Source organism: Rhyacophila brunnea, unplaced genomic scaffold (assembly GCF_057557595.1).
Source record: "Rhyacophila brunnea isolate RB1 unplaced genomic scaffold, BYU_Rbru_1.0 scaffold_6, whole genome shotgun sequence".
Taxonomy (NCBI): Eukaryota; Metazoa; Arthropoda; class Insecta; order Trichoptera; family Rhyacophilidae; genus Rhyacophila; species Rhyacophila brunnea.
Genome location: NW_028233276.1, coordinates 14,760,981 through 14,787,290, shown reverse-complemented (window position 1 = coordinate 14,787,290; position 26,310 = coordinate 14,760,981). Strand labels below are relative to the sequence as shown.

Here is a 26,310-nt window from a genome sequence, read left to right as displayed (position 1 = left end):
GAACAATTCTTGATGGCCAACCCAAGTCTTGCTTTGAATCAAAGACGTATTGTAAGAAAAACAACATGTTTTTCAGAGACAGATGCCCTATGCCACCGCGAGGCAGATATAGAAATGAAACAAGTGATGAATTATATTAAATTTTATACTCACAACTGTCCCTCGGTACGGTTCGTATAATCTCTGCAGAAGTTGTATAACCGTAGATTTCCCGCAGCCCGAGTGGCCAACCAGAGCTACCGTCTTGCCAGGAAGTACTTCCATGTCTAGACCTTGTAATACTTTTACACTTTTTCTTGTTGGATAACGGAACTCCACTTCTGAGTATTTGATGGTGCCTTCTGCGGTCTGTAATAATAAATGAAGTTAATTATCGATTGGTAGATTAAGGCTTCTCCACTCAAGGCGTTTGTTAACATATTATTTCATCAATTGTGAATTGCACAACAAAACTTGATTGATAAGTATGTAAGTTTTAGAGTTTGATATGTTATTATGAAAAAATACAGGTTTCAATTTAAGACACAATGTCATATAATTAAAATTGACTATTGCACCTCTCCAATTTAAGATAATTATAAAAATTTATAACATCTTACCCAAGAAGGGTCATCGGTGATTTGCTCATTTGATTGGATGAGAGGTTGTCGATTGAGAAGACGAACAATTCTGGCTCCAGACATCTTGGCCCCGTTGAAGCTAGGTGCGAATGCCAGTATTTGACCCAACATCCAGGACCCAAACAGTAATGCCTCTGTAACTCTGAATAAATACAATGGAATGTTATCAAGATATTCATCACTGTGAAATAGGTACAGTGTTTTATTAGCTATCAAAAGTATATTACGTCATTTGTTTTTATGAATTCCTCCATAATTATAGATTTTTTTTGCCATATTTGGCATACAGCTATAGTATCTTACTATTTTATATTTTACAGATAATGATAAAAAGTGTAATATCCTCGGACACTTTACTGTAACAAAATGTTGCTTTATTCGTAATTGGTTGGACCGATTGTGGTGGCCATCATCCTTATACCCCATCTGCCCAAATACCCTTATTTCTTATTGTCACAAGACCAGACGACGAGCAATTACGCGCCATTAGTAGACCGTGACTGCAATGTACATTCAGTGACTACCAGACAGCCGTCGCGCGTGAGTCAGCTCAAGATAACTGGTCTGTGTGTTAGCCTGTTACCGCAATATTCAATTATTATACAGGCTGATTCAGAAGTTGTTTGTGGGCCACGGCTAGGTTAGTTTGATATAGTGTGACCGTCATTCAAGTGATACTTCTGAATACCTACCAGTCGTGATACCGGCTCTCATCATTTATATAACCAATCATTATCATTCATCAACCTCATATATCATCCATTAACAGTGTACCGTCAAGTGCCACGCACCGGCTAACCCAAACAAACAATACCACGCAAATGATGGTGCAACCAGACCACGGAGCCATCATCAATATCATAAAGGGTCAGTGTCTGGCATCCTGTTAAGTCGCCCCCCCCCCCCCCTAGATCCACCATCCACCATCACCTTCAAAATTATACAGTCCACTGCAAAAAGCGCCACTAGTAATTTTAAAATGACAATGTTTACAACAATACCTACTCTTTAATAGAAATATTCATGAAAATCTTGATTTCTAAGATGAGAATACAGAGCGTCATAATGACACATACATCTTCATACATCTTTACTACAGTCTACAGATTGTTCAGGTTTAGTTCCAAAAAATATCTTTCTCTGTCACTCTATATTTTGTGATACTTACAGTAGAGCATTTCTGTAAGGTAATCCTTCATACGCAATTAGCAGCCCACCGTAGTACAAGGATAGTCCATATCCATAGGTTGGCGCACATATTCCAATACTATAAACGGCTCCGCGGAAACGAGTTCTCATACCTCCAGCCTTAGCGGCCACTTTTAACTCTTCATGATAGCGCTGTAGAAAAATCAGTTCGGCACCTAGTAAAATATAAAATATTGCAGTTGTTATAGATATATAAATAACGCAGTGTCATATCTTTCAACATTTCGTAACACCGTTCTGGATGGTATTTACTAGATTCAGAATCTTGTTGAATTGAAGGTAAGACGGTCCAGGTTGAGACTATCTTCGGGCATCAGCAGGGCATGGATCTTAACTAGGTGTTCTTCTATGACAAACCTCAATAATTTGAGAATTGTATTCAAATTTCTTGCCAGATCCAGTTTTTTTGAATAGGTACCCACCTGCTTGCAAATTACCCATCTGGCAAATTGGTGTTAAATGTAACAAGTAGCATCAAGTTTAGGCACAAATTGCTTGGAAAACATCCTTGTTTTTGTGAAAACAATAAAATTGTTCATAGATTTTGAAAAAGTATAGAATTTTTTTCTGTCAACTAGCTTATTATTTTCCATGTCTGACATATTTTATTCACCAAATTGTTATAAACATACTATATAAGTGTGAAGTTCGATTATTTTGACAGAAAATATGACGGTGAGGAAGAGAAAGTGTTCCAATAGGCTTCATGTCAAGAGCACTCAGAGATAATAACGGTAATGATAATTAAATTTACCCTATGTGATTCCTTCACAATCCAAGAAATTGCAATCTGCGCAATTTCAAGGTTAAGTTGTTTCACTATAGGTAGCAACACTCAACATAATATTACTAGCTATTATAATATGCCATCAAGATAACACCAAAATGTCTTAAGTATTTAAAAGTTATAATCACCCAAGCTATGCACTGTCCTTATGTTCATGATGGCTTCGGTGGCAATCTTCGATGCTCCCTCCATAGCTTTTGCTTCTTGGATTTGTGAGGCGCTTGTTACTAAACTCTCTAAATACATCCCGCCAAGGACCTAACAGTGATCGATTAATTATTATGTTATTATTTAGATTATTATACTGCCGTTTACTAGTAAAGTTGCTATCAAGTGAGAGTGGAGAGCTGTCGTGTCATCAAAACACATTGGTTTGATGGCATTTTTGGGATATCTAATAATATATACGGTGCTCTTTATAACTATTTTGTTTCACGCACACACTGCTAGTTTTATTTTACAGTCTATCGAAAATGGTAATATTAGTTCAAAATTTCAAAGTTCTGGGACAATTACACTCTGGACAGCCCCCCGATCAACAACTCCCTATTTAAGAACACTCTGAAATTTAACCCTCAAGAAAAAAACCTCCCCGTATATAAAAATAAAAACAAAGAAAAAGAAAAAAGCATGATTGTATCCATGCTAAAAAAAATTATCAGTAAAGTTTACTGTTTGGTCGGCAGCCCCCTAGAAAACACCTCACGACCCAAGAGTTGAAAACCCTAAAGACTCAATACAATAATGGCTTCTAATCACAAGAATTATTGATTTATTTTAGTACTACTTACGATAGGTATGGTGACCAATGACACGAGTGTCATTTTCCAAGAGAATGATAATGCCATCGCAATTCCAATGAGAAGAGTCGAGGCTCCTTGAAATATTGTGCCAATTCTAATTCCGGTTGCCTGAAAATTAAGTTTTAATTAATTAAAACTGTCTTAGAGAATGGTTTGAAGAAAATCGTTTCACCAAGAGATGGACTTTGTTAATATATAAAAATTAAGCTAAAGAATGACTAGTAAATTAAATAAGCTGCAAGTTGTTTCGCATTGTACCTTCATTTGTAGCATGCTCACAATCACACTTTGTGTTTTATTTGCCCGGGTTGCAATAAAACAAAAATGTCTTGAATAAATCTTACATGCTTAACAAGTTTTTTTTATACGATTAATCAGTGAAATGAACAATTACACAAAATTATATTAAGTTTCTAATCAAGGCAAGATCTTTTCTTTGTTAGTTTAAAACAATGCTGGCAACACGGAGAATAATAAACTTTCTACCGTAATAAAAATATTTTGAAATCAATGTCATGTTGTAATAGAAATGTTTGTATCAGAATCTAATTACTGAATATAAACTGTTAAATTATCTCACAATTTATAGGTTGCAAAATTTTCTAAAGTTTTTAACTTTAAAAAGCACAGCGTTAGGAAACTTACTCCTTGGACAGCAGCCGCGTCACCGCTGAGTCTTGCGCAAAGAGCACCAACCGAGTTTTTCTGGTCATCGTACCAACCGATTTCCTGAAAAAATCAATCAAACTGTTCAACACAAGATTTAATTTTTTATCTTTTGTAACAAAATTCAATCACTAGATGTAGCATATAGATACATTAATAAAATAGCGATATCTAAAAAGACTAATTTTACAAAATTGGTTGTGTGTAGAGTACAATCATTCTACATTGGCACTATGGGCACAGCAAAAGATATTCGCAGCTGTATTGGTATTGTTTGCTAGCATCCAAACAGGCACTGTAGCAAATGACACTCATGGTTGGAATAATGAGATGTATTCCAGTAAAAAAAATATTACCTAAGTCGTGGTGACACCCAAAAAAAACATTGTCATAGAGATATAGAATTACAAATTAAATATCGATTTTCCACAGTGTCAAATTATAGCAAACTCGGTAAGTAGCTGACCGTAATAATCAGTATCCGCATATCCGTTTTTCACTTAGTCAGTCATCCATTGACGCAAACGCCAGATAATAAATAGCTGACTCGATTAATTCAATAACATATATTTTTTAATATTATTTTGATTGTATAAATAGCGAATAATAATTCATCAGGAATGTCACTCGAATATAAGTTCCTAGTCTGTTAGTATCTCAGTCTCGGAATCGCTCCGCACAATATCTCATTCTACCGAGATCAGACCTCGGAACAGTATTATAAGTATTGTAACATAACTACTATAACATACTATTGTACCGACCGTCACGCCGCGAAAAAAACTCGCTCCTGCATCCATCTTCGACTTCTTCATCATCATCCTCAACACCATGGCATACGATACGTCGACAACTCCCACAGTGGTAACTTAAATCGAACGCCACAACAATAATGAGAGCTTGAAATCATTTGTATATGCGTTTGGTGACTAACCTGTCTTAAAAAATTAGCAAAGGTGTTAACCCTGAGTCTCTGGGTGAGTTTGACTCCGGCTTGTGTGAACAGGTAACTCTGCAGGAAGGTTCCTACACCGCACAAAACGCCAATCACTACAAACAGGATGCAATAAAAAGCAGTTCCCGATGATATTTCCTCAGGGTCAGTCGATGACAACAACTGAAATAAAAGTAATCAGATTAATTTCACTCCATGGACTACCACGTTTTGAAGGTATATCAACAGACTTTTTAAATGGGTCTTTGAATCCATGACCCATATTTCTGAAACCGAGCATGATAACTTTTATTGTGCAGTAGGTGCCAACTAGGGCTTGCAATCCTAGGATCATGCAAGATATCTTAATCCCGGAATTTTGAGATTAGTTTGCATATTATAATTTATGCAAAAAATAACATATTTTCACCGACTAAAGAAATATAATTTTAGAAAGTATTCAATTACTAAACAAAAAAATATAAAATCTGTGGTCCTTATAATTTCGTAATTATAGTAAAAAAGTTGACTCTCCAAGTTTCTAGATCTAATAAACAAGATAAATAGCTTATATTTCTTTTTGTGTAAAATTTAGTAATTAATATTATGTCAATATTAAGATGATTTAATGTTTTTAATGAAACATTAATAAGTAAGTATATTATATTGGGATCATGAATGTGATTTTTTTGTTTGAATTTTTACTATGGTACAAAAACAGTAATTTATAAAAATGGTTTTGGTCAAAATTTCACGATCCTGGAACTTAATAATTACATACTAGCACAATGTATATTATATGGAAATATTTTATTAACGCAAAGTTTATTGAATAGAATTTATTAGTTATTTACCCCGTATATTCCAGAAAAGAGCAAAGCGAAAATCGGTAGCACTCCGCCGACAACTAGAGATGAGATAATGCCAAAGAGAATGTAAACCCATTCTGGTCGGTTTAATTTCAACAATTCCCAACTGCTCACTGTCGTCTTGACTTCCTGAAAAAATCTCCGTACATATTAAATTATTCTGGAAATTGCGCACCATTGACGGCTGCCGATACAAGAGTGTCAACTCTTACATTTTGAGGTCTGACATTAAATCAGTCGCCTACATTGTCATTGACACTATTTTACCTCAAGATATTTTATTGAAATATCTTCGAATAAAAAGAAACTATAGTCTGAAAACACTATTATCAGCCGAATATTAAATCAGTTTTATTAGACAAATACTTTAGAGAGGATCTTCATAGATGGCGTAGTCATTTTTAAAAAAAACGAAAATGAGGGTTGACACTATTTTCTCCCTTACGTCTTACGTGGACGAAGTAATAAACATATTGTATAAATTTGCGATGGTCACAGCTGGTGACTCAGCTACACGTAGGACAACGATGCCGCTTCGCATTGTTTTGGATCGTATCGCTTCAAACCGCATCGCGATCGCATTCACATCGACTTCGCCTACATAAGACGCCCAGTTATATTAGGATCAAAATATTTTCTAACCTCACTTTTAGTAGTGGCATCACTTGTATGTTGCATGTCGTAGAAAGATTGAATTCCGTGAGTTCTTCCGAAGCTTGCGATTGACACGATGCTTGATCTTTTCTGAGCGTAGCGTAAGCTTTCCTGACTCATCTGCTGTACCAATTGAGGGGTTGTTTCTAAAAAAAATTATTTAATATATTATGATTACACATTTTCCAAACAATTAAACCTAAATTGCGCATGAGTCTTCTGCGCATATTTTGGAGTCGATAACAGATGAACAAAACACATGAAAATGGCGTTGCTCTTATTTGCATTACTCATTGAAAAAGCAATTATTATTTAAATTATATGTACATGCGTTGTGGTGGTTCCTTAAAATAATGAAGAGCGACTATCGGTGAACTCAAAATAAGTGTCGCTATAGTTGTAGTAAAAGATTATTAACATACCTATCTCAGTTTTGGCACTGCAATCATGATGATTTTAATTAATTAGTAAGCAAAGTTAAAATACTAGAATACAATTGAATTTGTGTGAGGTTTAGCTTTTCCATTTCGTGTATAATTAACAAAATGCCACCATATGTACTTGAATATGAGTCGAGTAAATAAAGCTTGTACTATATTATACTGTTAATTACAGTATTGTCCTTGATTTCTGAACATTGTGGTATTATTAGTGTGGTAGAATTGGTAGCCACAGAAAATTAATATTAAGTAAGTTGGTGCATTGAAACATGTCGGCATTCATTATAGCCGCCATCTGTAAATAATATTTCTTAATTTTTACATGGTATGGTAAATATTACTATTGTCATTTTAAAAAAGTTTGCCCACCTCTACAGTGAGATTAGCAGAATAAAAAAGAGCAACAATCACCTCTACTACTACGTTTCTTGACTGCTGAAAGAGTATCGAGTTCCACATTTTCTGGTATCATATCAAAATCTTTCTCAATAATACTGTCTTTAGTTTCTTCAGGTTTGTTACTGTGATACGGGTCTGCTTCGACAAGTTTAAAGTAGTGTCCTTTCAGTTCCATCAGCTGTTTATGGGTTCCTTGCTCAACCACCCTTCCCTGGTCGATGAAGACTATGCGGCTGGCGCTCCTCACTGTTACCAACCTACGATGCATAAAAACAATAAATAATTGCCGACACTGGGACTCCGATTGTGTTAAAATGTTTTTAATGTAGAATACAATTGAATACGTGTATTAATTAAGGCGCTAAGTACCAAAATAATAAAAACTGACATTTTTATAGAAAAATGTTCTACATACCAACGCAAATAACTTTAACTATAGTCTAAGTGCCTCAAGCAAGTCAAAAAAATACAGCAAAATAATTAAACCTGTCGACGATGTAAGTCTGTTGGCGTATTTTATTTATAATGGTGTAAGTAGCACTGAAGTGGTCAACGGCATTCAATATAAAATAGCTGACGATGGTGTGTTGATACTTGCGAGTTCTTAATACCTAAAATTATAGAAGCTGCCGTGATTGCTTCACACTGTAAAACTACATTTTTCAAAAGGTCTGCTTCATGAAATTTTACTGCAATGACTCGGTATTTTGTAACTACAGGCAATACTACTTTTTGGTACTTAGAGCCTTATTTAATACACGTATTCAATTTATTGGCAATAAGTGAAAAAAAAATTTTAACTGACATTTTGAACCATAGCCCTAAATATTATTATTAAACAGTGGAACCCCGGTTTTCTTCTTTTTCTTCTTTGACCATATCCGCTCCTCATATGGAAACCACATGGCGCCTCCAAGAATCTCTGTTGCTCGCCAGTCTTCTTGTATCATCCCAGGTTATGCCAGCAACCTGTAGTTTCACTGTATACACTATGGATGATATTTAGGAGTCTTCCAGGATACCGGAATCTGAGCCAGGTCTAACGTCGTCTCTTCACTCTTGTTGCTTGGTCCGCTCTCTTATCTCAACGCTACTCAAAACTACTAAACTAAAGTTATACTACCACACACATCTATTCTCGAAGCTCAGTATATGGTTGTTCTGAGCCTCCGTGAGGTGACATAACTCGCTACCCTAAAGCAGCACCATAATTGTCGAATAGGCAGTGTTTGTTTTTAAACAAGTACAGTCGTGGGTCCCAGATACTGCACATCGAGTTGAATGCTGGTTCAGTCAATGCTCTGATGCTGTTTACGTGTTGCCCTATAATGTCATGGGATCCACATTCAAATTCAGGTTTTGGCAAATGCACATATAGTTTTTCAATTTGTGTTTGGAGTCAGATTCTTAACCTAATAGGTTGAGCAAGTGGCTAAAATCTATTTCTCGTAAAAACAGAAAAAAAATCTGTTAATACAAACCTCCACTTTATATACCACCCATATGATCCTATTAGGATCGGACATGGTCAAAAGAAGAAAAGAATAATAAGATATTATTATTATTTACCTATGTGTAACCATCAGTGTCGTTCTGCCGACGCTGGCTCTATCCAAAGCGTCCTGAACTTGCCTTTCGCCTGTCGCATCCAGCGCTGAAGTCGCTTCATCTAACAGCAATATCTTCGGATTCCTAACCAGTGATCTGGCAATGGCTATTCTTTGTTTTTGACCCCCTGACAATTGGGTACCGCGTTCACCAATAACAGTATCATAGCCCTGCAATTTGAAATATTATATTCATTTAAAAATGTAACCCTTACAATTTATTATCTTATAATGAAATTTAATTATAAAGATTTAGTTACCGATGGAAGTTTTTTGATAAATTCATGGCAGTTGGCTGCAATAGCGGCATCTTTTATTTCATCGTCAGAACAATCCGGTTTTCCATGAGCTATATTGTCTCTTATTGTTCCACTAAAGAGAACTGGCTCTTGCCCTACCACTCCTGGAAAACAGAGAACTTAATTTGAACTCACCGTAGTCACCTACATATTTACATAAATATTTTCTTTCAAATTTTGTTCCAAATACCTTTATTATTCCATATTATTATGCACTCACATTAGCCTAGTGCCTGTGTATAAGTATGAAGCCATGAGTCTTGTGTATGTGATTTTTCAATATGTATGTACAGTGAAAGTTAGTAACAAGAGACCGTAACATTCGAGTCAAAACGGAGAATGCAAAAAATACCATGTGCCCAACCTGGCTGTCAATATAACCTCTACTCTGTGGATTCCTATCATAGATGTATTAAAAGTAGAGATAGGCAACGATTTGGCTTCCTCATACAACTCAATGAAGCATGCCGACAACAGCCGATAACTCACGAGAAATGGCGACGCGATAAAAAAAATGCAGGGCATCACGGAGGATTTACTTTGATCTTTATATCGTACCCATATAATATAATGTTAACATGGAAATTTTGCCGCAAATTGATTACCAACCTGTTTCACCATACTTTTTCACCATACTTGCTGGCTTCACCATACTTTCATATACAATGCCGCCCCTAGATTCCTATATATTATGTTCCGCTTAGGATAAACAGTGATTTATTTTAACTTACATATTCCATAAGCAGATAGACAGAAAATAGAGTATTCGGTGAACTTACTAACACCAACATAAAATACAGCTTAAATACCTATGATAATATATATATATATTTGATGGCCCAAACATTGTCACCTAATCTTTACCCCGCCGGCTTTATAAAACTCGTAACTAAAATTAAGTAGTAGTAGTAACTAAGAAATTGGTAAAAGAAACAAGTATGCGAGGTGACGAATGGAGTCAATAGATTAAGTAAATATTTAAATTGTTTAATTATGTTTCAGAATAATATGGTATGTACCTAGCACGTAAGTTTTAAATAAAGAAATATCTAAATAATAATTATGTATACTGGTATGTGAGGAAGATGCAAAATTGATATACTATAAAGGAGATGAATGCCGGAGAAAATGAGAATTGCGATAAATAAATGTAAGCATTCATTAAAATATAATAACATGTATAGCAAAATTACCGAAGAGGATTACTATTAAACTCAGTAGTTTAGTTTTGTATAATTTAATTCAGAGGCTGCATTTTATAATTTAAAATAATAATGTGTTTAAATAGAATCTGTAAATTTAAAATAATATAATAAAACGCCACGTACTGCACTGCGCGTATCCTATTAATCACTGTATAATAATATGCGTGCGTCGGGTGACTATTTTGATAGTATGTGTGCACTGCTCACACCGATACGAAACTTGAACGATAAGAAATCTTTCGGCGGGGAAGATTTCTATCCATTTTTTTTTCGCGATGTTTTTATAATTTGTAAATTGAAATAACTTCTTAAATACTTAACTTCCTGCGTAGCTTTCTTCCGTAATTATGCTTTAAATAATTTTACCTAGCTGTTTAGAGATTAGAATAAGATTTTATAATAAATTAAATGTTGAGGAATAATGCGCGCGAAAACGCTGCCAATCAGGTGGTACCTCTGAGGAGGGGGAAGGAGGCTTTAAAAAGGAGGCCCTCTCCCGAAAAAAGGCGGTTCGTTCCGCTCCTCAAACAAAACTAATAAAAACTCAAATAAAACCCACGCTCCTTCATGGCGTGCAAAATAGAATTTAAATAAGTAAAATTATCAATTGTGTATCAAAAATCAATTTCTAAATAAATAATCCGCCGTTTTATATAGAGTTAAAAAAATAAATGTATAAACAATGTGTTCTTTTGTAATGATAAAAACCGTGATTATAACTAAAAGAAAAATAAATAAATAAATTTTAATATTTTCTCAAAGAGTTTAATTTACATTGTATCAATTTTCAAAAAAATATAAACAATTATAACCACCCTATGGTACGTGCACTAAGAAGTGAGCTAGCAAAGACTTGTGCCGTATTAATAAGGGTGTGTTCTTACCCAACTGTGATCTGAGCCAAGCAACATTGAGTGTTTTGAGATCTTTTCCATCTAGCTGAACGTTTCCTCCGAGTGGATCGTAGAGCCTCTGCACCAACTGAAGAATTGTTGACTTTCCGCATCCAGAAGCGCCGACAAGCGCTACTGTTTCGCCTGCTTTTATCTCCAAACTTAGACCTGTCAAAACCTACAAATTATTATTTTTTTATGTCAATTAATCATATGCGTTCGTATTCCAAATATATACATACATATATTGGATGAGTTGTAAATCTTTATGAATACTTTACTTTATGGTTCTAAATTTGACAGGCATTGAAATGGAATATAATTTGCATCATACTTTTCTGTGGCTATTTTTTCAGAAATGCTCCTACCAAATTTTTAAGGAATAATCGGACATTCAGAGTACAATATTTACTTTTTAAGCTGTTTTGTTTAAGCTGTTATGTAATACCTATTAAAACTTTTTACCCGAAGTGGAGCAGACCCTGGAGCAGAGCTGGAGCAAGTAAGGGTCCGCTCCAACCCTCTGGATATAACACACATAACTTCTAAAATACTATTTTTTTAGTTCATTCAAAATAATAAAAATATATTCACAAGATATTCATAAAGGTATACAAAAAGTATATTCTATGTTCAAAGTTTCACCGTTATGTTGTCACTTTAAATGCCAATGGAAACTATTAGAGATGACGTTAATTTACGAGTTGCTGATTGTAATGACTCAAACGTAACTTTTCATGATCGCGGCCGATAGTCGATCTGAGAAACTGCTGATGTACTTTGAGCTTTACATGTATTTTTATAGTGATTAAAATAGGTCATGCTATTTTACAAGTCTCATTTCTAACCAACATGACGGTAAAGCCAATTTTGTGAATGAAATTATAGATGGACCAGCTAATAATAAAATAGTAAAGCAATATAGCTATACCTTAACATCTGGTCTGGACGGGTACTTAAAGGTGACATCATTCAGCTTAATACTTCCCAGAAGATTTTTGGGTCTCTCTCCATCTTCAGCCAGGGAGTCAATGTCGGGTACTCTATTTATGAGGTCATACAGCGATTGCGCTGCGCCCCTCGCCGCTGCAAACGCTTCAGTGTGCGGAGTGCACAGACCCAAGTTTTGAGCACCACCTATTATCCCCCATAATACCTGAAAAATATTTTAACCATTATGATCTTCCATCCATTCCATCCATTATGAACCATTTGGATCTTATTGAAGTAGTTACAGAATATAAAAAAAATATGTAGGTAATTATGGGCAGAGTATTTGCCTCTAAATCTATGAGTTATCGGTTCAAAACCCTCACCAGGGAAAAATTAAGATGTAGTTTTTTCTAGCAAGTCAGTGTGTTTGATTGTGAGCAAGGATCCGATGAATAGAGTACGACTCGTCCAGAATTCACGTTTCGGCAGTCCTATTTCATTTTAATACATGTAATACCCAGTTATTCCAGTTTTTATTTCCCGCAAGTTACATCAGACATTCAAAATTATTCACATTTAAAATTCAATTTATCTTCACATATTAAATTAAGTGTATGGCAATTATTGAAAGCACAATAAGGTGCACATGCAGATATATATTTTTATTTATAGACACATCTGCAAAGCCAAGGTTACAAGATGCGATTTTTGGGCACATAGTATTTTTATCGTCATTCAGCATTTCGGTTGTAGTGTTACGGTCGCTTGTTGCTGACATATTTTGTTCTTATTGTTAACTACTTAGTATGTTTTGCTTGATAAGTTAAATCTGAACTGATATTCCTGGCGGATTGAGTCATGAGTTATGCACAATTCCCTTTTCAAATATTACAATTATTAGCGGTCGCTTTTCTTCAATTATATTTAAATCATTAGCAATATTAGGTTAGTTACATATTCTTAGATAGTTAGTTATCAGACATACGGATCAACAATAGGAAGAATTATAGACTCACAATAACAAGAACACCAGGTGTATAAGTTCTGTCGTCTAACGGCAAGACTTTATCACCTTGAATGAGCTGCACTCCGTACCAGAACACCAGAGCGAAGGTCCAATACATGATTAGCCACATAAGTCCTCCGCCCAAGCCTGTCACTAAGCCTCGATGAATCGCCGCATGGTTAGCTGGTTCCAGGCGCTCTGCATATCTTGAGAAAAGGAAATTCAGGTAGAACGATGCAATGTAAAGAAACATGTGAATGTATTTGTATGTCATGGTATTGAAGTTCTAGGTAGTGTGATTTTTGGTTAATTTCGGGTACTCTACGAGTTATGGTATGAGAAATTGAGCCTCCGCCCAGAATAATAATGATATCGCAAAATTTTCTATTCGTAACATTGTCAGTTGAATACCTATTTAAGTTGTATATTAATTGTGGACATAATCCTACAAAACGAAGATGGCGGCTATAAACAAGCCAACATCCATTCTGGAAAATTACAATAAAAATATATTACTTAAATCTACTACATTAAAAACATTCCAGAAATAATTTAATATTATCAAAACTTTTTGGTTACATGCCAAGATCTATCACAGGAAGATACTCAATTAGAACCGTTTTTATGATAACCAACCTTTGTATTTCTCTGTCTTCTCCGCCGAACGCAACAACAGTTCTTATAGCGCTGAGGACTTCCTCGACTGCACTTCCAGCGTAGCAGTAGCTCTTCAATTCCTTTACCGTCAATGATGACTGCGCCTACAATATTGCCAAACACAATATTCTTTTACATAATAATTAATTATGCTAATTTTATGATTTCATGTTGGATAACATATTCTTATCAAAGAAACTGTCTAGAAAAATGAAATATTGTCAACTGAACTCTGATTTTAATACTTTCGACCGAAGGTACTTGATGGAATTTGAATTTAAATTCTAATGGATTCAAGCTCTGTACTATTCCATTTAAGTTGGAATAGTACAGAGCTTGAATCCATTAGAATTTGAACTCTGATTTGTTCTATCTCTATTTTAGTGATGTGTTCACAAGAGCAGTTTGAAAGTTTACATTCAAATAAATAAATGATCAATACATAATTATATGTAAAATTATGTATTTCATCTCAAAGAATAACATGTACTGAATAAGACTATATTTTAGATACAATGCTATTTTTCTCGTATTTTGTACATTTTCCTATTTTATCCAATCGGGGGATGCCAATCGCTCCAGTATTTTTGTAATACACACTTGAAAATACACACTTTCTTTGTAGATACTAATAAATTAGTAATTCACTAAAAACTTCTTTATATTAAAATAATTAACAAAAAACTCCGCTAACACAAAAGTTTTAAGCGGAAAATTTGACATTGAACAATGTGGAATTTAAAATTTGACATGTACAATGTGATTTAATAATCCCTACAACTTTGCAGATGTGAGGCATGGAATTTACATATCAATAAACTCTTGGGTAGGTAAGTAATAATTGTTTCCGAGCTATGAAATTTAATATTCCTAGTAACCAACTGAACCATGTATATGCAAAGGACGTGTGTGCATAATTTGAATCCGTCTTCTTTCTTCTTCTTTTTTGGCCATATCCGCCCCTTAGTTGGAGCATAATCCCTGTCGCTTACCAGTCTTCGTTGACCACTTCGTTTCAGGTCAAACCAGCATCCTGTAGCTCCGCCATATATACTCTACAGATAGTATTTAGCGGCCTTCCAGGACGCTGAAATCCAGTCGGCTTAAGAGCAGGCAAGCCAAGCTTAAGTTCTCTTCTGGCATTCTCAGCATGTGGCCGAGCCAGGTCCAACGTCGCCTCTTCACTCTCAGCATGATGAGAGGCTGCTTGGTGCATTCTCTTATTTACTCATTACTCCTAAAGTCATACCACCCCTCAGTATAATAGGCACACTCAGTATCCGTCGCAAAAACCTGTTTTCGAAGCTCAGTAGATATATGGTTGCTCTGAGCCTTTCTAAGGTGCCATGATGCCCTACCGTGAAGCAGCACCGTCAGAATGCAGCATCGAATAGGCGGCATTTGGTTTTGACCAAGTACAATCGTGAGTTGTTTGAAGCCGTAGTGGGAAGAAATGGTCGTTGTAACATTGAGGAACCATGTGATTCGACAAAGTACCTATACAATTATTTTCTGTGACTGGTTCAATCTACCATCAAAACAAAATAATTTGATTAGATACCTTTCCGATAAGGGCGGCACTGATTATGATGAGAGGCGCCGATACTATTACGACAGTCGTCAGTTTCCATCCATATGCAAAGGACATGAGAGTGGAGAAGATGAATGAGAATATCAGATAGCAGAACATTCCAATCTTCTCTCCTATGCCTTCCTTCATCTTATTAAGGTCACTGAAATGGAAACAGGAGGAATTATGTAGGTAGGTAGGTATATAATATTATCATTTGGTAGGTAGTGTTTTTTATTAAAGATATTGCCTATTGAAATATCAATGCTTGAAACACTTACCATTTATAGAATTCAATAATAATTCTTAGTTTGTAGAAAAATTAGATAGTAGAATTTAACTGTCAGTTTGACATTTAGTAGTTGTCAAAACCTACCACTGGAAATATGGTAAGAATACAAATAATACAATTAATACATAATAATATTATGTTGATGAAAACCTTCTTTTATAGTCCAATGTCTTGTATAGACAGACTAAAGAAGGTTTGTATGTAATGTAAACATGGCCCCCACAACAAGGGGGTGGGCTGAGGGGGCTCTAGCTTGGGGGCCCGACGTGACGGGTCGACCAGATAAGTGAGATAAACACACATCAAAAATTTGCGGTAATAGTAAAAAAAGTCTCTAGCGCTATTTTACTTCGAGAATAGTGGTTGTGCGATGCAATTTTTAATTATTATGTGTCGATATTTGACAACTCCATAATTCAAGTGGATTTATTTACAAACTGGGTATCCTTAATTTTACCTCGACCATCATTTGGAAAACGTTACTATAAAGCGTTACAACGCCTTTAACCTTAGTGATAGGTAGAGGGCCCGCTTCAGGATGAGGGGGCCATGAGTGTAACTGACAGAAGCAAAGGTCAGTTATACATGAAAGTTATTTGTACATGAAAGAGCAGGAAGATTTTTCGTCCCATAGATATGGGGCTGCTATAATGTATTGGGACATCCTTATTATATTGCTCTGTCTAAGTATAAGTCGAATTTGTGGCCAGTGTTCATTGCAGTGGCAAATTTGTCAGTCATACATATTGTTTTCATTGAACTAACACTAGGGACAAATTGCAAATAGTGTTGGCTATAAAATTATGCCATTAAATCATACATAATTTTAGATATTTTATAGATAGAAGAATATTTTTTATCCTTTATGGCTTAGTTTAGGCAGGGGTAACATGAATTTAAAAAAACTAACCAGCACGATCTGCAATTTGTATTCGTAGTTCAGTGAAAACTAATAATTAATTATGACTGACAATGTTTAGTGTGTACTATTTACGTCGGATCTTAATAGCCTACCTCCACCCTTCACCATTGGTCAATTGAGTATTCATACACCTAACATTACATTTCAATATTTTATCTCTTAAAAATGACCTCTGCAACGAGCCTGAAATGTCGAGGAAAAATGGAAAAAGAACGCGAGTGACAACCCAAAAATCTATTAGGTACGATAACAAACAACTGTGAATGTCTCAAACATTATAAAAATAATTAAATTTTCAAACAAAATTGGGTACCTACTGTGGCACCCCCGTATGGACCCCATTTGGGGATGTCTCTGTGTATCTGGAGAGGCCCGAATCGGTATCAAACCCAACAAATAGTAAAGCGCTGATTACGAAAATAAATAATAATAACAGAGCCGAGCCGGCAATGCCGTAAATTATGACCGTTGGAGATATTGCAACGTTGCCCTCTTTCGTCAACGGCTCTCGTTGAAAAGCGAAAACACAAGATGGCGCGCAGAACGCTGCCAGCAGCTAAATCGCAAACGCATACATTTCGTCCTCCGTAAAATAAATTATTAAAAATGTAACTATTATATAATATTAACTTAAATATACATTGCCGTTTCTAAAACAATTCCGGTGTGTTATTTGTTCACATCCACATCCCGAATCCAGACGAAAAACCAGACAACAAAATAAAAGTGACAGTTTGTTTTCACTTTTCAAAATGGAGGGAAATGATACTACTTACTTGCCAACATTAATATTCATGTCAAAACAATGATTGGATGAAACGTTATGACTATAAAATCCCAGCCTCAAATATATTTTAAATTGCTACATTTTAAAGAGAATCGAGTCATCTGACAAAATTATATCGACGGAAACACCTATATACAAAATGTCCCGATACCAACCAAATTGGCCACAGTGCCCAACAAAATTGGAACGTCTGGAGGGATAATTTATTATTCTTACACAAAACAATATTATTAAGTGAAATATGTTTCAAAATATATTGCAATAGACTCACTCTGTAATTTTGCTGGCAAAGTTGAGGTTGGATTGAGTATCATACCAAGACATGTCTTGACGAAGCACCGATTTCAAGAAGAGAAGTCGTATTCTCGCTATCTGAAAAGAAAAACATCAAAATTAGTTTAATTTATATTGTAAAGCTAACGAAAAGATTTTGTCGACGCGCACATTATATATTATTCATACTTTACATGTGTCCCACTCAGCGCAGTCATTGGATCATTATACATTTAACAATATCCAACTAATCAAATACACTGTCCAGTTTGTGATTAAACCGGTACCACCATAGTCCATTTTTTTTTCTGAATAACCTGCATTCAAACAATATCAGTTTCTGACACTCGGTGGACCACGGGTACAGACCTACAAACTTATCTAAAGAATGGATGGGGGAGCCACAGTCGGAAACTACCCAATCAAGACTCAATCTGGACAGAATCTGACATTTGAATAGTCCGTAGTTCCATTTTTGATCATTCTTTAGATAAGTTTGTAGGACTGTTGTACACCTTTGCTTTTCTCAGTTTTAGTTGACGTATTATAGGTAGGTAATTATACATTTTTAGGTGTAGGTACAAAGTAATAATATATTTGGTGAAACTTTGTTTTGAAGTTTGTAATTGACTGATAATTTTGGAAAAATTGTAAAATTTTGCAATATGTAGGTAGGGATTGCAATATTGGTATTTCAAAACCGGTATTCAATTATTTATTGATACCGAAATACCGGTTTCATAAATCCAAAATACTCCCTCAAAATCCCTCAAGCAAACGTAAGTACGTATAGAATTGTCACTATGAAAAAGAAAACATTCGTGGCAAATATTTCCAAATTCTATAACTGTTGATCCAGCGTTGATAGAACACCCAACAGATGTTGAATTTGAGATAGATTTTCCTGTACTTTGTAAAAATTGTAGCGGTTCTAAAATATTACATTTATGATCTATACATATTTATAAAGGTCAATATAATAAATGTAGATTGGTACTTAGCTTGCTATAAAATAGTGTTTGAAATAGATTTTAATAGCTAGGTATATTTAATGATAGGTAGGTACTTATTTTTTTCTATAACATGTTTTGACGAATACCAGTATTGAAATATTCATTTGGTATTGCAATACCTATTTGTGGGTACCTATTTGCCGTTTAGCGAACCGCTGGGTAATTTTCCCAAAATATTAACACAATGCTTACGGGCCCTTTTAATTAATTTTGTAATTAACGTGTTAATTTGCATTTGAAAAGTAATTACCATAAACACAATTTTGTGCGGCCCGTAAGCTATGGGTTAAAACATTATTTTTCTAATTTTATGTAGGTATATTGTATAAAAGCAAGAAGTTAGTTAGAAGTTAGAAATTAGAAGAAGCAAGTTCCATTTTGCTATGCAACAAACAATAACTTTCTTGTTCTCCCTTCAGAATTTGTATGAAAATTAGTAGATTAGAAGTCTTTTTTTGCTTCCTTTTGATATCTTTACTGTCTTTTTCTATAGAATAAGGTTTTCTTCAACATCTTTGATACATATCAATATACTACCTGGATAATTTCAATTCATCTTCAGAACGACAATAAGATAATAAGCGTGTTTGGAAACTTGTACCTATGCGGTTCGCCGTAACACACGTTTTTTTCTCTTTGTTAATTCAATTTTCATAGCTGATTTTGGCAAAATTCATTAATTCAAGAATGAAAACCTACTCTAACCTAACCTAACAAATAATCCAGAATATCGGCTATTTTCAGAAAAAATTTGCTACTGGCTTCCTGTAAAGTGTAAACCGACTAGAACCGTGTTATATTTAGATTTTATGTCAGTATTATACGACCCAAAGAGGTTGGACGGTTTTTAATATAAAGCCATATATTTCCGATATCTACAACATTTCATGGCAAAGTTCCCGGCCCTCGTGATGCAGTGCGTAAGGCGCTGGCCTTCCATCCGGGAGCTCCGGGTTCGATCCCAGTGAGGTCAAAGAATATTTACATGTAATATGTAAATTCCCCAAGCCTGGGAGTTTTGCCACTATAATTGGGCTTCATGGCATGTTGTGGTGTTTAATGTTGAATCTTATAAAATTGGAGACCGTATAGTATACGGTCATTTGTGAAATGTTTACGTACAATTTACATGTAACCGATAATAAGAGGTATATGTCGACATGAATAGCTCAAACATTGAATGATAATATCTTACTTGTCGATGCGCACTCCAATTTAGGGATTGTATGCTCAAGACTCCGGCCACGAACTGTATACTGGCGATAGCGAATGTTCCCATTCCGAAAGCCTTTGCATCATCAGCGAGCAGATTAGAATTTTCTTCTGCTGTTGCATTGATTCTGCAATGAAGCATACGTACATAATATATAACATACCTATTGGTGAATGTTTTAGCATTCCATTTTATTTATATTCGTTCGATAATAATTAACACAAAGAGATAAATTTAATGATGTCTCTTATTATTTCAACCAATCGTTCACTAAGAAAAGTGTCACACAAGCAGGACTATTCTAACATATCACTTATTAATATAAAAATTGTTAAAAAAGCAAGTAAAAAATATTATATTATGTTGTATTCAGGCAGTTAATGATCCCGGGAAGTTAACTGAGGCGTGCATAGACTATAGATACATCTAGACGCCACCCGTTGCATTGCTAAATGAAGCTACGTGCCGTGCGTTTGGTTTGTGGGAGAGCGAATGCATTCGCCTACAAATGCTCGAGACCATTTCGCTAGTGCTCGCCCAAAGTGCTCGCACTAGACGCTCAGAATTAAAATATAATTTTCTATTTTTTTACGTTATATAGTATTTTTAAGCGGTCAAAATGCAACCATTAGGTAAAGATATCCATAATTTAAGTTATTTTAAAGAAACACTAGGTCACTGATATTAAAATAAATAATAATATACAAATAAATTGTCACGAACATGTATCAACTTACCTATGAAACGTAATACCATCATCTTGCTTATCAGTACGGATACCATATTTTAATACAACACGCAGAACCACCTTTCCTACTTAATTAACTAAAAATATATACCACTGACTTTATGTTTAACACAAAAAATAGGAAATTTAGCAACACGAACTCGCAGATTATCGATGCTACGTGAAGCGATTCACCACGATTTGCCAGCGATACTTTTGGAAACTGACTCAAAAATATGTAGACCTTTTATCCTCTAGCGCGTGTCGCAGAGATTATAAGGGTGCCGAATACTTTCTCACTCGCACTCACGCATCGTTTTTGTTCAGGCCTTGGAGGCGTGATATTTTTTAACATGGCCGCTCATGTTAACCGCTAGCTGTCAAATTTCATTGAGTAGCACAGTTAACACGTCTTACTTGATTACAAATGCATCCGATTAGATTCAAGTTAGACACAGTGTCGTGTGTTAACAATTATTGTAGATAATTGTCTTGTTTGTGGAATTGCTTTAAGTGATATCCGTGTTATTTTGGAGCAGTTAAAATAATGAAAACGTGTTACCGTGTTAAGTAATTAGAATAGCCTAGTGATAGTGATGTTCGTTTGTATGAAAACATTTGCCCGTTAATAAAATTAATTACTTCTGAGTTCCTCATTTTATATTGTATCATTAAATTTATATCATAGACCAAGAAAACATTGTAATCGGTGCTACATATAGTATTTTTAAAGAGAGGACAATAAATCACATTGTCTTCTCATCTTTCACCCTGTCACGCCTTAGTATTGGGGCATAGGGCGAGCACAAGTTCGCGACACTTTCCTCGGTCCATCGCCAACTGCAAGGCCACAAGAGTACGAAATGTCGCACTCTCTTCTGGCGGCATCCGGAACACATGTCCTAGCCACGTAAAGCATCTTTTCCTCAATCACTAATTACCTCAATCACCGAGGGCGGTTGTGTCTGCTCACAAACTCGAGTGTTTGTAACACGGTTGTACCAATTTACCCCTAAGATTCGGCGGAGACATCGATTCTCAATGCTCAAAAGCCGAGACCTTTGAAGCTTAGTAAGATTCCATGTCTCACGCCATGAGTACAGATACCACTGTACCACGGACGCGTTGAACAAACGACATTTCACTGTACTCACATGTATTTTCCTGCACCAAAGTACTTCATTATAAGAGTCTTGGAGACTTCTCCCCCAGGTATGGATCTCTCCACCATGAGTTGTGTGTATTCCCCATAGATGATCAGCGATAGGGGAAGACCAAATGACGTAATCACTCCCATCACAAAGCCAAACCATGTTGCTGATAATTCTGCGCATGTTGCATAGCGGAACTAAAATTTATAAAATAAATCATTATTAGGTAGGCACCAGGTACACTAAAATCTGGTATTTGAGAAAATATACAAATTCAGATCTAAACATAGCTTTTCGCACCGTGAGTGTAAAACCAACGTATCTGCAAATTTTTCAATTTCGAGATTAAATGCAAAAAAACTGCAGAAGTCGTGAACCTGATCATGTAAAAGTGAAGTAACTGAAAAAACATGCAATATAATGTAGATATAAATCAAATATTATGTTTTTTTTTTAGAAAATCTATTTCTCCTAACAAAACGAAGACTTCAAACCCTAATATATCCAAAATATGTCTTTTGCTAATGCGTTGGTCTTACAATCACGGTGCGATTTGATTAAGGCGATACATCAGTGAAACGGCAAATAATTTTCTACTATAGGCGCGACGAAATTTTGGACTCGCTGCCATTCGGAGAGAGAACGTCGAGCTGGGAACACGTCAATTTGTTTCGTGATGGCGACGGGGCTATTAATTCTTAAATCGTGCAAAGATGACTAAAAACGTTACCCATTTACTTTAAAAAGAAAACATGTGAATGCATATATTATTATTGTTACTAATAGAACAATAAACAGAACATTAAATGGTCGCATTTTGGATTTATATGACAAATTATATTTCGTTTGGCATGCGTCATTTGCACCCGCGACCCGCAATCCGCGCATCGCCTAGCCACGATCTTTTTAGACCGTGCCTCAACTGAGGTAGGTATAGCCTTAATGTCTTTAATTTTTTTGTATTCTGCCACGGATATGACCCATGAAGCGCCTAGTTTCAAATCTCACTAAAACGGTTTTTGAAAATTTTTGAGTTAGATATTATTATGTATTTAGATATTAATATTTTTGTTACCTATATGATGGCCAAAGATTGAATTTAAAAAAAACGCCAAAAACCGTCAATACGCATGATCAAAAATTAGGGTAAATTACCCGCTAAAATAGTTGAGTGTGCTTTTCAAACACACCTAAAATGGATAAGCCAAAATACTCTTTAGAATATACGAATTAAAAAATAAATACATAAAGTTCACAGATTTAATAGATATGAGTTTTTCTCATTTTTCTCAAAACTACCTAAAATTATTTTAGAGGCTTTTAAAACAAGTCGCTTCACATGTCCATTTGCTTGCAAGCACCATTTTTTATATCTTCATTTTAAACCGCCCCCCATTTTTTTACATTTTTTAACGGGCAGTGACGGCCTTAGGCAAACTGCCGCCCTTAATCAGATTTAGAATACCATCCCCTATCATTTTTAGTTACAAACTGTTCGCCAATTCGTTAGGTATCTACCTACTTACCTATTATTTATTTTCGGCAATCTTAAAAGCCATAAAAATAAAAAATAAAAAATCTTGAAAATTCCGTCCCTCCCGATTTTTTTACGAAACCGACCCTAATCAGTCTTTCAATACACTCTTATTGGCGCCTAATAATATATTGTCGAGTCTTAGCTATACTGCCCTTCTAAGGAAGAAGGCAGTAACTGACTCTCACACACTTTCGAGATAAATGACATTATGTGTTATTTCTCAAACTTTAGTACTGTGAATTAATAAAAACGGTGGTAATTTTTATTAGTAGGATGTTAAAATACAAACAAAGTATTAATAAACAAGCAGTAACTGCAATGAATAGGTGCAATTACTGCCTTTTTGCTAAAAAAATGTATTATTTTAGAATATGTCTATTTTTTCACTAATGATTTTAACGGTATTTTAGTGATAATACTGATTTTAAAGTGAACAGAATATATAGCTTTCAAAATTATCTAACGGATGGCATTCATAACTCAATTTCACAAATTTCGCGAGTTACTGCCTTCTTCCTTGGAAGGGCAGTATAGCAGTATATTATATTGTTATATTTTTTGTCATTTACGGGAAAAGTATTTATGTCCGAGTTATAACTATACGTGTTATCTACGGATTTGGGAATGTCTCTCCATATTAGTTGGGCACATACATTAAAATATCATTAACAGGGTCATTAGGATGGTCATTAACAGGGTCACAGGGTCATTAAACAACAGTAATCCGAATTTATTTTTCGAAAAGATATCTGGCCGTCGATTTGTTCGCCATTCGAATAACTGCCGCCCATATGCGGCGCATAGTCTGCCTGTCCTCACGGAACATCACCGTGTGCTTGAATACATGAACGTCGTTTTTTGCCAACTTTTAAAATGTTCTGATACAAATGTTAATGTTTTTCTTTTAAATATTCCACCGTAGATGAAGAATATTGTTCACATGCAGATGGTTTAGCACCTCAATTAATAATTTAAACTTAAACTTACCAATTGTGTGTATCCAAAATACTCAACGCCCGGCTTTTGAAGTTTCATTTTTATAGTCATTTATATAATTTTAATCTTCTATTTTATATTTTGAAAAGTAATACTAGATATTCACTTCCTTTCAACGTTTGTTGGTATTTATTACATGATTTGGATATTGGTATAATACTATTTTAGATATACTGCAGGGCTCGAAATGGACCGGAACGCACCGGAGCGCCGTTCCTATTCGTGAAATCGGTAAAATTATCGCTCCGTCTCGTGGAATAAATAATTTGACCGTCTGAGCTGGATAGGCCATATAATAGAAATTCTAACACACTTATTTTTATGAAAAAAAACAGATAAACTTTGATAACTTTACTATGTAAAAATCTTCAGAAAACTGTCGAGCGCTCCGGTTCGTAAATTTTTCCATTTCGAGCGCTGATATACTGTATATATATAGATTGGTATAATACCAAAAAATATGAAGCAGGTAGATATTAAAGCCCGTGGTTTTCGGTTTGTGAAATCTGTGCGTATTGAATACATTTTGTTAAAATAATTTTACACACGTACAAATAATTATTATTACAGACATGCTATCAGACTATCTGATACATTTCCATTTATATTATTATAGTAATAAAACTTATCGCAAATTGAAATCGAAGACGAAATAATATCGTCATACTTTGACAGGAGAAAAGTTTGCCAAAACATTTTCAAAAATAGACCAACTCGTGCCAAAACAAATGACAATACGTGGATGCGAATATTATTACGTATTAGGTAATTATAAATGGTATCGGTATAAATCAAATTTGTCAAAGGCCGTAGCAAAGTTATCAGAATTTATGTTTTATATTTCAACCATGAAAGAATGTATTTTACAATTAATTAAAATTTGGATCGAAAGATTCAGTCATTGTGATGCTATCTCCTTACGATTCGAGATTTCTCAGCAGGGTACTGATTACAATAAACAATATCTATGTGCACATAACGTTTTTCAAACGTTAGATTTATACTTCATATTATTTTCTTCACCGCGGAGGATTTAATTACTATTTAATTACCACAATTAAATAACATGCTAATTATATTATTTAATGGTCATATAATGACGACACAACAGTTGTGCTGTCAGCGCTGTGAGGATTAAATCTATTATTTTTAACTGAAAGTGAGTAGATAGATAGGTAGTACCTAAATACCGTGATTTGGTGTCTTTATTTGTTTGTACAATATATTATTATATTTTTTTTACTAAATCACATAAACTTCAAAATGAATGTATGTATCTACCCTCTACATTTAAAAAAATCTGAAATGATTAAGAGTTAATACCAAAAGCTAGCTAAAGGTAAAATTGTCATTACATTCAACCAGAAACACGCGTTTGTATAAAGATTTTTTTTGACAGAACAAAATTTGCGCCAAAAATCATTTTAAAAATAGAACACATCCGAACACCGATTCGAAACACACGGTTGTTCAACACACACTGACTGTACGTATCAATTATTATAATTTTGCAGCGTGAAAGCTTGATTTTTCTTGCTTCTTGCCAAGTTTCCAGTACCTACTAACTGATAATTTTAATTGGAAATCGAATCGATCTGTTACACATTGTGATAGGTAAATTGAATATTATGATAACATTATACATCGGTGCGAAGTACCTATAGGTGCTACATTTCACCTACAATAATGAGGCGCCCAGTATCAAAGTGGGCCAAAGGCACTTTTCAGCGTTTTTTACATTTTAATGCCAAAAAATTCTTTATATATCTAACAGTCTCATAATTTTCGCGCATCAAAAATGGCCAGAACCTATGCTAAATCGATTTTTAAAATGTGCATGCATATCAA

At 34.8% G+C, this 26,310-nt stretch overlaps 1 protein-coding gene across 4 annotated transcripts in view; it reads right to left on the bottom strand.

Annotated features, from left to right (window-relative positions):
• The window catches only part of LOC147065257 (multidrug resistance protein homolog 49-like), a 34,410-nt gene extending 8,466 nt beyond the window's left edge, over positions 1 to 25,944 (bottom strand). The window contains exons 1-22 of one of the 4 annotated variants that reach the window (XM_085956357.1): positions 24,889 to 25,944; positions 24,454 to 24,635; positions 21,933 to 22,126; positions 20,034 to 20,178; positions 17,824 to 17,924; positions 15,543 to 15,714; positions 13,961 to 14,085; positions 13,335 to 13,530; positions 12,317 to 12,541; positions 11,377 to 11,563; positions 9,249 to 9,391; positions 8,951 to 9,159; positions 7,394 to 7,638; positions 6,531 to 6,688; positions 5,874 to 6,017; positions 5,020 to 5,202; positions 4,065 to 4,148; positions 3,408 to 3,527; positions 2,745 to 2,874; positions 1,789 to 1,984; positions 600 to 762; positions 154 to 348 (exon numbers count right to left, since the gene is read on the bottom strand). In XM_085956357.1, coding sequence (XP_085812483.1) covers positions 154 to 348; positions 600 to 762; positions 1,789 to 1,984; positions 2,745 to 2,874; positions 3,408 to 3,527; positions 4,065 to 4,148; positions 5,020 to 5,202; positions 5,874 to 6,017; positions 6,531 to 6,688; positions 7,394 to 7,638; positions 8,951 to 9,159; positions 9,249 to 9,391; positions 11,377 to 11,563; positions 12,317 to 12,541; positions 13,335 to 13,530; positions 13,961 to 14,085; positions 15,543 to 15,714; positions 17,824 to 17,924; positions 20,034 to 20,178; positions 21,933 to 22,126; positions 24,454 to 24,513 — 3,375 coding nt within the window. In that variant the 5' untranslated portion in view covers positions 24,514 to 24,635; positions 24,889 to 25,944. Of the gene's footprint in view, positions 1 to 153; positions 349 to 599; positions 763 to 1,788; positions 1,985 to 2,744; positions 2,875 to 3,407; positions 3,528 to 4,064; positions 4,149 to 5,019; positions 5,203 to 5,873; positions 6,018 to 6,530; positions 6,689 to 7,393; positions 7,639 to 8,950; positions 9,160 to 9,248; positions 9,392 to 11,376; positions 11,564 to 12,316; positions 12,542 to 13,334; positions 13,531 to 13,960; positions 14,086 to 15,542; positions 15,715 to 17,823; positions 17,925 to 20,033; positions 20,179 to 21,932; positions 22,127 to 24,453; positions 24,679 to 24,888 lie in introns of all 4 variants that reach the window. The other 3 variants (XM_085956359.1, XM_085956358.1, XM_085956360.1) reach the window with 3 other exon arrangements.
• Positions 25,945 to 26,310: the final 366 nt, after the last annotated feature.